At 39.6% G+C, this 14,536-nt stretch overlaps 2 protein-coding genes across 2 annotated transcripts; both read left to right on the top strand.

The window, feature by feature from the left end:
* The first annotated feature begins 404 nt into the window (after nt 1-404).
* On the top strand, nt 405-5,651 carry LOC140013290 (serine/threonine-protein phosphatase 7 long form homolog). Its single transcript, XM_072062512.1, has 2 exons — nt 405-1,399; nt 4,091-5,651. The coding sequence occupies exon 2, from the start codon at nt 4,091-4,093 to the stop codon at nt 5,591-5,593; it is 1,503 nt and encodes a 500-aa protein (XP_071918613.1). The 5' UTR covers nt 405-1,399; the 3' UTR covers nt 5,594-5,651.
* Nucleotides 5,652-5,864: 213 nt separating this feature from the next.
* On the top strand, nt 5,865-13,268 carry LOC113705813 (uncharacterized). Its single transcript, XM_027227721.2, has 5 exons — nt 5,865-9,466; nt 9,773-11,544; nt 11,599-12,286; nt 12,374-12,728; nt 12,837-13,268. The coding sequence occupies exons 1-5, from the start codon at nt 5,958-5,960 to the stop codon at nt 13,251-13,253; spliced, it is 6,741 nt and encodes a 2,246-aa protein (XP_027083522.2). The 5' UTR covers nt 5,865-5,957; the 3' UTR covers nt 13,254-13,268.
* Nucleotides 13,269-14,536: the final 1,268 nt, after the last annotated feature.

Raw genomic sequence — 14,536 nt, 5'->3', positions numbered from 1 at the left:
GTATATTATATATATATTTTTTTATTTTTTATTTTCATAGTGAAATTACGGATATATTCTTAATATTTTATTATTTATTCAGAAAAAAATATTATTTTATTTATTTTTTTTTAATAAAAATATTTTTTTTTATTTTTTTCGAGCTCGAGCTCGAGCTCGGCTCGACTTGATTCGAGTCGAGCTCGAGCTCGAAAATTGCCAGCTCGTCGAGCTCGAGCTCGAGTTCGAGCTTGGTAAAATTTAGTCGAGACTCGGCTCGATTAGCTCAAAACTCGACTCGGCTCGGCTCGTTTGCAGCCCTAGTTCTCTCGGCTCAGACACGGAGAACAAGAAGCAAAGCACAAAAATCTTCCTCACACTCGGCTCTCCCTGGAAATCAGACAAGTAAAGAAAAAAAAAAAAAAAATAAAAACTGGACTGATTTCTTGGCATTTTGGCCACTTTAAGGTCAATTTTTATTAAAACTAAGCCCGGAAATGGATTCTACGCGAAAAATCGAGTGAGGGGGTGTCTTTTGGTGAAATTCGGTGACCGGAGAGGTCGCCGGCGACCACCGGCGACGGCGGTCGTCGGCGGCCGCGCCACCGGCAGCCACCATGGCTGCCAGCTGAAGCTTCTTCGGTTGGCCGAAGAAGAAGGGAAGGAAACGGATGGGGAAGAGAAGGAAAAAGAAAGAAAAGAAAAGAAAGAAAAGGGGGGGTTTGGGCTAGTGTTTTTTTTTTAGGTGGGCCTGTGGTTATTTTGGTTGGGTTTGGGGAATGGACTTTTGTTTTATTTCTTTCGGGTTTCGGTTGGGCTAGAAGGTCAGAGCCCATGCCTTTATTTTGGTTGGATCTGAGTGATATAAGACGGGCTGGCCTGCTCGTTTCTTTTGGGTTTCGGCTGGGCTTAGGCAGTATTCGGCCCAAATAAATAAATAATGGCCCAGTGGCCTGTTTTCTTAAGAAGATCTGCTAGCGAATTTGCACTTCAGTCCCTGATCTTTGGAGTAATTTTACTGTGGCCCAGAACATTTTAAATTCCTTTCACTTAGGTACTTAATTTAATTGCACTTTGGTCCTTGAATTTTATCTTTCATTTAATTTTGACCCTTAAACTTTGGAAAAATATAACTTCTGTCCCTAAAAGTTTTCAATCTTTGCAATTCAGTCCCTGATGAATTTTGACTCTCTTTATTATGATTGTTTCTTTTCTTTAATAACTAATTATGTTATTTTTGAACATATTCAACTTGCAATTTTTAGATGTTCTTAAATTTCTTTGCGTTTGACATGTTAATGTGAATTTAGTATTTTAACATTATTATTATTTTCAATTAAAGTGGTGCCATGATTCTTTTGTTCATTGTGAGTATAAATAGGACAATTTGACTCCATTTAGTCACCACTTCAAACGGGAGGTACTCCTATTTTATTATTTCAATGTCAATTACGTGTTCTTATGTGCTCCTATTTGTTCCTATGTGTTTATATATTTTTATATGCTTTATTTACTTGATTTAAATATTCATTCAAATTTTCTTATATATGTTTTAGTTAATTTTTATAATGATTCAAGAGGCATTTAAATACCTCAAAAATGTAATAGATAGGATAATTAGATTTGTTTTATTATATTTTTCCCTTCTAGATTGTAGTTAGGCGCCCCCGATGTAATAGATAGATTGCGTGTTTATGTGGCTTATGTGTTATGTGTTTTGTCCGCTTTTCTTAGGATTTTGGCATCTAGATATTATGTTTACGTGTTATGTGCTACGTGCTCTTATGTGTTTATTTGTTTTAATTTATGTTTTATTTGTTTCGCTATGAATTGTTAATGCATGACGTCACCACACTAGTCCAACGCTAGTTGTGGTTTCTCCCTCCGCTTACTTGCTAGTCCAACGCTAGCAAGGATTTTTAGAAATGGGCTAGTCCAACGCTAGACCCTTTAGGTCATCTTGCGCTAGATTCATCATTGTATGCTATTCACCACATTTTCATGCATATTTTCATTTTTAGGATCTTTTCTCATTTGCATGATATTCCCTATTTTATTATCCCCTACCCGCTATAGGTGCTAATCATGTCATTTAGAATTGCATCCCATTTAAGCTAGTTCATTTGCTTGTTCATGTTAGGATAATTATTTTTCAAACATGGGAAATGGGTGATTATAACTTTCTAGTTTAAATACCCTATTAATCCATGTATAAGAAAATTATGTCACGAATTTTTTTGCCTCCCGTACCCTTTATGTTGCATTCCCTTTTTCTTTGATCACTTATATATATGTATATAATTTAATTTCTTTTCTTTTATTTTCTTTTCTTTTTCATCATTTGCATCCTTGTGACACCTTCGAGGATTTATTTTGACCTTCGCAATTAATGCGATTGGTTCAATTAAACCCTTGAATGAACATGTTGTCCCTTGCGATATTTTTTAGATTTGCATTCATATAGAAAACATCCAAATGTGATAAATTAAGGGTTAGATTAGGAAAATTTTGACTAAACCTCGCAACTAGCTTAGACTAGGTTGAAAGGGTGCCTTAGATTTGAGTTAATCGAATCTTTGCCTTCCCTTTCTTCAACCGTGACTCCCGAATCCATTTTCTCTTGTTTTCAAAGACCTGGAGTTGTCAAAAAGGGTTTTATTTTGTTTTACTTTATTTTTTTGGGTGACTTGGTACACCAAAACTCCATACCAAGTGGCGACTCCTGTTTTTTTCTTAAAAACCCTTTTAGACTAAATTTTGGACCCAAATTGTCGCATTCTTTTTAAGTCCCATTCTAGGTCCCTTTTAACTTGTTTAAAAATAAAATCATATCTTTTATAAACCTCACACTTTATTTTTCTTTTCCATCGCGAAAAATGGGGCGCGACAACTTGGCGACTCCACTGGGGACGTTAGAGAGTCCAAGCACTTGGTTTAGTCGTCTTTTCTCTCTTTAACCCTTATATTTATCATATTTGGATGTTTTAGGTTGCATTTTTCTTTTTTAGGATGTTTTGCATTTCACACTCGTAATTGTTCCTCGTCTTACGTGTATGTGATGAATGATTTATTTATTTACTTTTGTTTCGCGCTTTGCATTTGGGGGGTGGGGAATATTACCCTAGAGCCTCGCATTGGTTCTCGATCCTTCCCCTCCAAACCAAGCACTAGCATACGTGCATACGTTTTATCTTTTGTCCCTCATTTATTTTTCTTTTAGTGGCTTGTCACGCCACTCTTCCCTGTTAGGATTAGGCGACCCACTTGGACGTGTGATCGCGACACGACGTGTGCGTAGCATGATCCGAGGGGTCACTCAATCTTCCATTTTAAGCTTTGGGTTGATGACCTTTAGCTTTTAGTCGAAGATTGAGGATTTTTGATAGATTCACTTGGACATGTGGCCGTGGCACGACGTGCGCGTAGCAATGTCTGGGGAATCGCTCGAGCCACCGACAAAGAACCTCGGGGTTGATGACCTTTGGTTTCCAAGTCTGAAGGCTCGGGGACCTAAAACCTATCGAGTCTAGATGCATTAGTGAGCCGATACCTCATGCATCCATGATAGTTTACCTAAGGTAGAATCTGTCTTACCCTATTAGTGACACTATTCACGAGGGGAGGGATCCAACCCCTCTTTTCCTTTTATTGCTTTCTCTCTTTGTATTGTTTTGCTACAATGTGTTGTGTATTTGTCTGATTGAACTAACTTTTCTTGGTTTTTGTCTCCATTGCATTCATAAGCCCTAGAAAATAAGAGTCCTGGCATGGTACTCTCTAAGAGCCTACCCTATGTGATATGACACGTTTAAATTCAATGTTTCGCATTTACAGCATGAATACATTTCATTTTAGGCTCACCCCGGCATACAAAAGGGGATTCTTTTAGGTCATGTTTCATTTGTATAATGCATATTTAGTCGCTTTGATAAATTGGCATCATGCATTAACCCTAGAGGGAATGCCGTTTAGGGAATCCCATTTTAGGAATATAATAACCTTGTTGTCCCTGGGTAACTAACCCTCTGTGGGATATTCATGTTTAAATCCTTGTAAAACTGGAGAAGTGAGGCCTGTAGGTAAGGTATTTAATCTACATTACATGCTTTAGATGGACAGGCCTCAACAAATCAGTCAGCTGTTAACAGTTCCAATGGAGGTTCGAAGATGGCCAGGGCTTCTTTCATTTAGTGAGATCAATCAGGTCGCCTCCTACCTTGGACCAATTGGGGATTTCAAAGACATTGAGTCAGATGGATATTTGGTAGAAGCTTTAATTCAATTGTGGGATCCCGATGGTTCAACATTTCGGATAGGAAGCAAGGAGTTGACTCCGACCATTGAAGAGGTAGCCGGTCTTCTGAATTTGTCAGTAAAGGGTACAGCAGTGATATTTCCGATTGCTTCTGGCAAGGTTGAATTCTGTCATTTTACTGGACTAAAAGAGTCTGTAGTGCGAGGATCAGATCAGAGCATAGATGTAAAATTTTTGTTTGACAGATTCGCAATGAAAGACGGGTTTGATAAGTATTCGAAGGATTTTTCATTTACATCTAAGGTAACATGGGAATGTAAGAGGCCGCTGGTGTATGGACTTGTGATGGCGGGGATTTATTTGTTTCCTAGAAAAGATAAGAAAATTGGTTTCAAAATCACTAAACTCCTGTCTGACTTGTTTTTTGGAATTAAGGATCGACAAGCCTCTATAGTACCGATTGTGTTAGCTGACATTTTTGTTGCGTGCACCAACTGCCAAAGGGGGTCAAAGTTCTTTTATGGATCAAATCGAATTTTGCATATATGGGCCATGGAACATTTTCGAAGACAGTTGCCTGCTCTTGATGGTCTACCATTGATTGGGTATAATTGGATCTCTACCCATCATAAGAGAGTTGACCAAAGTAATTTGCCAAGAAGTGCATCGGAATGGCTGGACTTTTTGAGGGTATTGTCAGATCAAAAGATTAGATGGGTACTAGACTGGACCGACTGTTTTAACCCTGTTCTGCGCGCCAAGTCATCAGATTTGATACCGTTATTGGGAACTCAAGGCATCATGGCATACACTCCGAAAAGGTTTCTCAGACAGTTAGGACGCATTCAAGGAGTACCACTCACACCTGACTTGACCGATTTCACCATCAGTTTTGGCAAGGGGACCTGTCCAGACAAAATTCCGATGAAAGTATCAATTGTCGAAGCTTGGGAAACACTGTCCGATGATGAGGATATCGCTTATGTTCCGCAACTTAAACAAATGGCTTTGGTTACCCCTCAATACGAGGAGTGGCTCAGAGAATCTGGTGCTGGGCGACCATTGATGGAACAGTCCGAGGAAGTCAAGAAACTAATGGCAATCATTGAGGCGAAAGACACAGAAAATGCACAATTAAGACAATCTGTGAAAGTGAATAAGGGTCTAGCAGAGAAGAATAAAAGACTGTGTGAAGAAATGCGAGAAAGACACCAGGAATTGAAGAGAAAGTGTGGCAGGTTGTATGATCAAACTGAACGCATGCAGAATCCTTATTCCAGAGAGCCAAAAGATGCTGTGATAGATAGATTGAAAAAGTTTAATGATCTTGTACGAAATCAACTTCGAGAAATGATGTAGATGATGTATGATATTTTGAAATCCATCAATGAAATGATCCTTATCTGTTGCAAAGTTATTTTTCGAAACACAGGTTTGATAAACAGGTCTCACTTCGAAGGTGTTGCATCATGTTAGGCCTACCCTTGGCAGAAAAGGGCTCCCCCATAGGACATGCATCCGAATTATTTAGATATCTACTAACTCATGTTTCTTTTCTTTTCTTTCTTTTTTCTTTTTCTTGAATAAATCACAGCAATTTGACAGAAAGTCCAACCCTAAATGAGTTTCTTTTCCCCCCTATCAGGTATTTTTCACAATTGCTATCCAAAGAAGCCCCATCATCACCAGATCCCGAAGTAGAGCCTTGAGACAGTCTGTAAACATGAGTTCAGCGCCTGAAGCTTCGGAAAGATCTGCTATGGTTACATCACCGGACTTCACAGCATTGGGAGCTCAGTTAAATGAGGTACTTGGCAAGTTCAATGAGTTAAGTGCTGAAATGGCCGCACAAAGGCGTGTAATTGATCAGCTGGTCGCTAGCAACAATGGTGGTGGGGTCCCAAACGACCAAGAACCTATCGATAATCACCCACCTGCACAAGACTATCAACCACCCCATACATCCAATACCCAAACACCTTTCTTTCCTCCTTGCGCTAACCCACTTGAAAATACCTTCACCCGACTAAATTCAGACTTTTCCTATATGCATCCGAATTATGTATTGGTGAACCCAACCAGTAGTCAAATCCCTCAAACCCATCCACAAACCAATCTGAACATTCCCCCCAACCCTCAGGGACCCCACCACCATACTGCAGAGCCTTTTGTACTGGATACTGGATCTCAAGGGAAGGCGGCGATGGAAGAACAACCTACACCCATTGATAAAGATTTGTTAAGAAGGTTGGACCGATTCGATGATTTTATGAGAAAGAATCAAGGGTTGAGCAGGCATGGTGGTTTGGACTACGATGAATTATGTCTTTTCCCAGATATTCAGCTACCGATGGGATTCAAAACCCCTAAATTCAGCAAGTATGATGGAACTGGAAATCCTAAGACGCACCTCAAGATGTTTGCCAACAAGTTAGGTAAACCTGTGGATGATGAGAATTTGCCTATGCGTCTATTTCCGGAAAGTTTGGAGGGAGATGCTCTAGATTGGTATTCAAATTTGAAGTCTGGAGAAGTCAAGACCTGGTTGGATCTATCAACTGCTTTTGTGAAACAGTATGAATTTAACTGTGAGTTGGCACCAACACGAACCACACTGGAGGGTACGAAAAGAAAGCCGTCAGAAGATCACAAGACCTACGCAAAACGGTGGAGAAAGTTAGCTGCCAAAGTGGAGCCTCCTATGACTGAGGAGGAGATTGTTCGCACTTTCATCAAGGCTCACGATCCACCCTATTTTGAAGAGATCTTCCGCATGACTGGAAGTCCATTTGCTGCTATCATTAACAAATTGGAGGAGTATGATGAATTTGTCAAGGCAGGGAAGATTGTTAATGTGTCTGCATTAAAGTTGCAATTGGATGCTCTACAAAATCAAAACAATAATGGGAAAAAGCCCCAGTTTAAGAAAAGAGAAGGTGATACTGCTTTTATATGGGATCAAGGCCCGTCTTTCAGACCCAGAAACCACCCCACCTATTCTTTTCCTTACCCGTATTACACCAATCCTCAACCAGTCTACCACACCACTACCCAATTCCATCATTCTCGACCAAATCATTTGAATACCTCGCCCTTACCTCCAACTCCACAACCTGTTTTTCAAAATCACTCTCGTCCCATTTACCATTCCAGACCAACCCTGCAAAACAATAACCCTTCTCAAAATCCTTTGCAAACCAGTGGAATTCAAACTCAGAGGCAATTTCGAACCTTCACCAACTTGGGCCGACCTATTGATCAGTTGTATGAGCAATTAAAAGCAGCTGGAAAAATTGGCACTGTTCCTCCCAAAATCTATCCTAGAGGTCCTCCTGCCGGTTATGATCCGCATGTAATCTGTGCTTATCATTCTGGAAGTCCAGGTCATACCACTGGCAATTGTTGGGCTTTAAAACATAAAATTCAGGACATGATTGACTCTGGAGACATCCTTCTCAGAAGAAAGGGAGAGCAGGGACCGAATGTTAGTAAGAATCCTCTTCCTGAGCATGGGAGCACTGTGGGGGTTATCATCGCTGATGAAGATTTTGTCGACCCCAGTCAGTACATTGTAGATGAAACTGAAGTATTTGGCGTGATGGAGACTGACCATGCGGAGATGAGGAAACTACTGTCTGTTAAAGAGTCCATAACTAAGGATAGTACTGAGGAAAAATTAAAATCTTTTGTGTTTGAGAAAGAGGAGCCGTTTATGGTAGAAGGAGGGCCCTCCGAGGTTGACAATTCTGAGGTTCCTTTTATTTTGGATCTTCCTTCTTTTGAATGGGATATATCAGAGCCTGCCATTCTCGAATTTCCAGAGCAAATGCCTGTCAATAACTTGCAAGAGGTACCATGGAACTACGAGGAGCCCAGTCTGTTAATTGGGGGTAAAGATTGTTTGAAGGAAGATATATCTACTATTACTAGATCTGGGAAAATTGTGGGAAACTCCGATATTGATGTTCAATCCAGGGCCAAAGTTAAATCTCCGACACCCAAGCCTCGTGTGTCTGAAAATGAAGCTGTAGATTTTCTGAAAATGCTGAAAAGAAGCGAGTACAAAATAGTGGAGCAGTTGGATAGGATGCCTGCTCAGATTTCTTTTCTGAATCTTCTCTTGACTTCCGAGCTGCACAGAGAAGCATTGCTCAAAATTCTGAACGAAGCTCAAGTCCCTAAAGATATTCCGGTGGATAAATTTTCTAACATTGTGGGGAATGTACTTGCTGCTAATTATATTACCTTCTCCGATGATGATCTGACTGCAGAAGGGATCGGGCATAACAGAGCTTTGTATATATCGGTCCGTTGCAATGGAAAGCTGTTGCCGAGGGTTTTAGTGGATAATGGGTCAGCGTTGAATATCTGTCCATGGAACACTCTCACCAAGCTTGGATTTTTTGATATTAAACTCCGTCCATCTGCAACTGTGGTTCGAGGATTTGATGGTTCAAGGAGGGAATCTATGGGTGAAGCAGATCTCGTATTGGAGATAGGCCCTGCTCAATTCCAAGTTACTTGCCAAGTCATGGATTTCTCCAGTGTTTACAACATTTTACTTGGAAGACCTTGGATACATGCTTCCAATTCAGTGCCATCTTCTCTGCATCAAATGTTGAGATTTATTGTGAATGATCAGCTCATTACTGTATTTGCTGAGGATGACTGTACCATGATCATTGATGCAAAATTCAAAGGTGAAGACAGAAAAGGGACTCCAATTTCATCTCATCATGTTGCTGACATAGTCTCTGTAGGATGGGCATCTAGGGATAAGTCGTTCACTCAATCAAATTTGCCAGAGGCCAGTATTATGATGGCTAGGGAGATGATCCGAGGCGGATACGAAATAGGAAAAGGTCTTGGGAGGGAATTGCAAGGAATTTTGGAGCCAATAGAGATCCCGACGCAGAAGGATACATTTGGACTGGGATTTCATCCAACTGCTAAGGATAGAAAGGAAATGCAAGCTCGGAAACAAGCCGAAAAGAAGGGCAAGCAAACTGCCTTATATATCCCTCCGCTATATCACATTTTTCCTCGTCCATCGGAGGTGATTATGCCTGAAACGAAGAATCCTGTGGAGGAGATTGAAGTGGACCTGTCTCAGCTATTTGTCGGGGCTACTTGTGAGGAGGAGCCATCAGAGAATGCAGAATTTTTGCCAATTACCGAAGGAGCTATTCAGAACTGGACTGCTGATTATCTTCCCTCTCGAAGGGAATTTCGGTAAATTTAAGGGGATTGTCTTTTGTCTAGATCACATCCAGATAGGACAGTAGTCTGGATCTTTTGTTAAAAGAAATTGCTTTCATCTTTTAAACCTTTATTCTTGTTTCAGTTAATATAACTTGCTTTGTTCAAGAAAATTGCTGAAATGAAAATAAAGGTTTGAGTTAAATATGTCTTCAAATAGCAATCATGTCTGTATATCTATCTTTTTGTGAAGTCTCGATACATTTTGAACTTAATGAAATGAAAGGCTTCTCCAGTATTTGCTATTTGTTTATTACTTATGTTCTATTCTATTTTCAGATGGCCACAAATAAAATCCTTTGACCCTTTGGATGTCACCATTTTGGAATTCGATGGCTGCAATCTCGATATCTCTCATGAGCTTGAAATCATGCAATCTGAAATTCAAAGCGAGAGCGATACCGAGGAAGAATTTGAGTCTATTTCAAGGGATTTAAAACAGTATGAAGAGAAACCCAAACCCAACTTAGAAGAAACAGAAATCATCAATATTGGCACTAAGACGGAGGTTAAAGAAGTTAAAGTCAGCATTCATTTGAATAGGAAACAAAAGGAGGAAATGATTGAATTCTTAATGTTTTTTCAAGATGTGTTCGCATGGTCATACGATGATATGCCAGGGATCTCTACAGACATAGTGGTTCACAGGTTGCCAACCGATCCAAATTTTTTACCTGTAAAGCAGAAGCCACGTAAATTCAAACCAGAAATGAGTCTCCAAATAAAGGAACAAATTGTGAAGCAGCTCAATGCTAAGATAATCATGGTGTCTCATTATCCCATCTGGTTGTCGAATCCTGTGCCAGTGCCTAAGAAATCTGGGGAGGTGCGAGTATGTGTTGATTACAGAGATCTGAATAAGGCCAGTCCGAAAGACGATTTTCCTTTGCCAAACATTCATATTCTTTTGGACAATACTGCTGGACACGAAATTGAATCTTTTGGTGATTGTTTTGCTGGGTATCATCAAATTTTAATGGCAGAAGAAGACAGAGAGAAAACCTCTTTTATCACCCCATGGGGAACTTTTTGTTATAGAGTGATGCCTTTCGGGTTGAAGAATGCTGGAGCCACTTATCAAAGGACCATGACTACCTTGTTCCATGACATGATTCACAAAGAGATGGAAGTCTATGTGGATGATATCATAATTAAATCCAAGAAGGTTGAGGACCATCTGGTTGATTTAAAGAAACTGTTTGAAAGGTTGAGGAAGTATAATTTGAAGTTGAACCCTGCAAAATGTGCTTTTGGAGCTCCGGCTGGTAAGTTATTGGGATTTATTGTCAGCAAGAAGGGTATAGAGATAGATCCTGCGAAAATAAAAGCAATTCGAGATATGCCCATTCCGAAAAGTCAAAAAGATGTGAAAAGTTTTCTTGGAAAGATCAATTTCATTGGTCGATTCATTGCACAGTTAACCTCTACCTGTGAGCCTTTATTCAAATTGTTGAAAAAGAATGCGCCAATGGATTGGAATGAAGATTGTCAGCAGGCTTTTGATAAGATCAAGAATTATTTGTTAAATCCTCCGGTCTTAGTGCCACCTCAGCCAGGGAGACCTCTGATTATGTATTTGTCTGTTCTTGATGAGGCTGTCGGATGCGTTCTGGGACAGCATGATGAGTCTGGAAGAAAGGAGCAAGCCATCTACTATCTGAGCAAGAAATTTACAGCATATGAGGCCAACTATTCTTTCCTTGAGAGAAGTTGTTGTGCTTTAGCATGGGCAGCTCAGAAGTTGAGACATTATTTGCTCGGTTATACCACTTACCTGATTTCCCGTTCCGATCCTCTGAAATACCTGTTGGAAAAGTCGATGCCCACGGGACGTATGGCTAAGTGGCAAATGATCCTTTCCGAATTCGATATTGTCTTCACAACACAAAAGGCAGTCAAGGGTCAAGTTATAGCAGATCATTTGGCGGAAAATCCAAGAGATGATGATTACCAGCCATTGCATACCTACTTTCCTGATGAAGAAATTCTGTTCGTTGGAGCAGTTGAGAACATGAGTGAGCAGCATCCTGGATGGAGGTTATTTTTCGACGGTGCGTCAAACTCTTTTGGAGCTGGAATTGGAGCAGTTTTAGTGTCGCCTGAAGGGAAACATTATCCTGCTACTGCCAAATTACAGTTTCCGTGTACTAACAACATGGCTGAGTATGAAGCTTGTATTTTTGGATTGAAAATGGCATTGGACATGGAGATCAAGGATCTGATAGCATTCAGTGATTCTGATTTACTTGTGCACCAGACGCTTAAACAGTGGGTAACTCGGGATTCAAAAATTATGTTGTATCATTGTAACTTGCTTAGTTTGGCCAGCAAATTCAGGAATTTGGAACTCAGACATATTCCCCGCACTCGTAACGCCTTTGCTGATGCTTTAGCTACTCTGTCTTCGATGATCCAACATCCAGATGAGCTGGTGATTGAACCTATACAGATCCAACTTCAGAATAGGCCAGCGCATTGTCTGGTTACAGAAAGGGTCACTGATAGTCGCTCCTGGTACAAGGATATTAAGGAATTCATGAAAACGGGATCTTACCCTCCTGATACTGATTCTGTTGCAAAAAGTTTCTTACGCAGGATGTCAGCAAGATTTTTCTTGAATGGAGAAGTGCTGTATAAGAAAACATCTGATTTGGGCCTTTTGAGATGCATCAATGAAGAGGAAGCCGATTATATGATGAAAGAAGTGCATAGTGGGGTTTGTGGGCCACACATGAATGGGCATCTACTGGCTAAGAAGATCATGAGAACAGGATATTTTTGGCTTACCATGGAGCATGACTGTGTAGATTTTGTTAGAAAGTGTGTTAAGTGTCAAATGCATGGCGATGTTATACGTGCTCCTCCTACAGAATTGCATAGTATGACAGCTCCATGGCCATGTTCGATCTGGGGAATGGATGTGATCGGAACTATTGATCCTCCTGCTTCAAATGGGCATCGATTCATTTTAGTGGCGATTGAATATTTCACCAAATGGGTTGAGGCCGCGTCCTATAAGCATGTGACTAAGAAAGTGGTGTCGGATTTCTTGAGAAATAATATCATCTGTCGTTTTGGGGTACCAGAGACGCTGATCACTGATAATGCCAAAAACCTCAACAATGATATGGTGGATGGATTATGTGAACAGTTCAAGATCAGACATCGAAATTCTGCTATTTATAGGCCTCAGATGAATGGAGCCGTTGAAGCTGCAAATAAAAATTTGAAAAAGATTATACGTAAGATGACTGAAGCACACCGGGATTGGCATGAGAAGCTGCCTTATGCACTAATGGCATACAGAACTACCATCAGAACTTCTACTGGTGCAACTCCTTACTCTCTTATGTATGGAATGGAAGCAGTCCTGCCTGCAGAAGTTGAAATTCCTTCCTTACGCATCCTGATGGAAGCTCAGATAGAAGAAGCTGAATGGATCAAAGAACGTCAAGAGCAGTTGTCTCTGATTGATGAAAAGAGATTGAATGCCGTGTGTCATGGACAATGTTATCAGCAACGAATGGCTCGGGCTTACAACAAAAAAGTCAAGCCCCGCTTATTTGAAGTTGGAGATAAGGTTTTGAAACGGATTCTTCCAATGCAAGATGAGGCTAAAGGGAAGTTTGCTCCCAATTGGCAAGGACCATTCATTATTAAAAAAGTGCTATCCGGAGGAGCGCTTATTCTTATGGAAATGGACGGTCAAGTTTTTCCCCAACCAATCAATGCAGACATGTGCAAAAAGTTTTTCATTTGAAAAAAAAAAAAAAAAAAAAAACTGCAAGAGACGGATTTCAGGCATACTTCCTCTCATTTTTCCATTTCGATATTCTACCCCTAATTTTTCTTCTTTCCTTTTGACTTTTCATAACCATTTTCCTTTTCGCTTGGTTGTCCCTTAAGATCACTAACCCCATACTGGGGCAATTCGTTTCTTAAAAAAAAATAAAATAAAATAAAAGAAAATAAAAAAAATAAAAAAAAAGAAGAAAATAAAAAAAATAAAAAAAAAAAGAGAGAGAGAAAATAGAGATTCTGTCAGAATTAAATTGGGGCAAATTTTATCTCTTTCTCACCCTAGATCGGAGTAAGTTTTGAAAGAATGCTATCTCAAATGATTGCAAACCCATCATATGATCCGCTGTCAAGCCTTTCAAGCCTTAACCTTTCCTTTGCTACTCTATCCGATCCTAATCACAAGAACCAAAATTGCCGAATTTCGTCTTTTGCAGTACTTTGAAGAAAAAAAAAAATTTCAACTAGCAAATGATGTAAATACAAACTTTTCTGAAACATGTCAGAGAAGATTGTCTCACTGATGCTACTCATTATCAGAGTATGACTGCAATGATACAGTTGGGATTAAACTTGTCTTGTCTATGTCTCTAGGTGAAAACCTGAAAGGGCACATTCTAAAAAAAAAAAAAAAAAAAAAAAAAAAGAAACAAAAAAAAAACATCAAGAAAAAAAAAATTGAAAAATGAAAAGGGTGGGGGTAACCTTAGTGAAAACCCGAAAGGGCGCTGAGGTAGGGTTTTGGAGTACAAGAGAATCAGCGGCAGAGAAGAAGATGTTGAGGTCTGAAAGCTGGTGACTATGTTGATTTGGGTCTCGTTTATACTGTTGTTCTTTTGCCGACAATGAATTCCAAAATGGATGACTACGAAAGGGTCAGATGGAACATTTTTCCTCATCAAAGACCATCCTCTAAATACGAATCCAAATTTTGATCCTTGGGCCTATATTCAAAAAAAAAAAAAATTCAAAAAAAAAAAATTTTTGTTTTACTATTCTATTTGCAATTTATTTATTCTGCATCATTACTTATTTCACAATAGCATTATTGCATGGTGAATAATACCTTTTAAATTTTAATTAATTGTTTATGTTTCTCATTCATTGGGTCTTACCCAAAAGACAATCCCTTATAATTTATCCCAAAGAAGTCATGAAGTCGAAGGTCCTGTGATAATAAAGTATGGGCAGTTGACATTCAACAGTTGCAAAGATTCTGAAGGGGATTATCGACCGAACCTAAGG

The sequence above is a fragment of the Coffea arabica genome, chromosome 8c (genome assembly GCF_036785885.1).
Source record: "Coffea arabica cultivar ET-39 chromosome 8c, Coffea Arabica ET-39 HiFi, whole genome shotgun sequence".
NCBI lineage: Eukaryota > Viridiplantae > Streptophyta > Magnoliopsida > Gentianales > Rubiaceae > Coffea > Coffea arabica.
This window is presented reverse-complemented; position numbering and strand designations above follow the sequence as displayed.

Bases quoted from the DNA above. Each gene is read 5' to 3' on its own strand.
- LOC140013290 (XM_072062512.1), top strand. From the start codon at position 4,091: ATGGACAGGCCTCAACAAATCAGTCAGCTGTTAACAGTTCCAATGGAG.
- LOC113705813 (XM_027227721.2), top strand. From the start codon at position 5,958: ATGAGTTCAGCGCCTGAAGCTTCGGAAAGATCTGCTATGGTTACATCA. The intron at 9,467-9,772 runs GTAAATTTAAGG...TTCTATTTTCAG, and splicing joins CCCTCTCGAAGGGAATTTCG to ATGGCCACAAATAAAATCCT. The intron at 11,545-11,598 runs GTGCGTCAAACT...TGTCGCCTGAAG, and splicing joins ATGGAGGTTATTTTTCGACG to GGAAACATTATCCTGCTACT.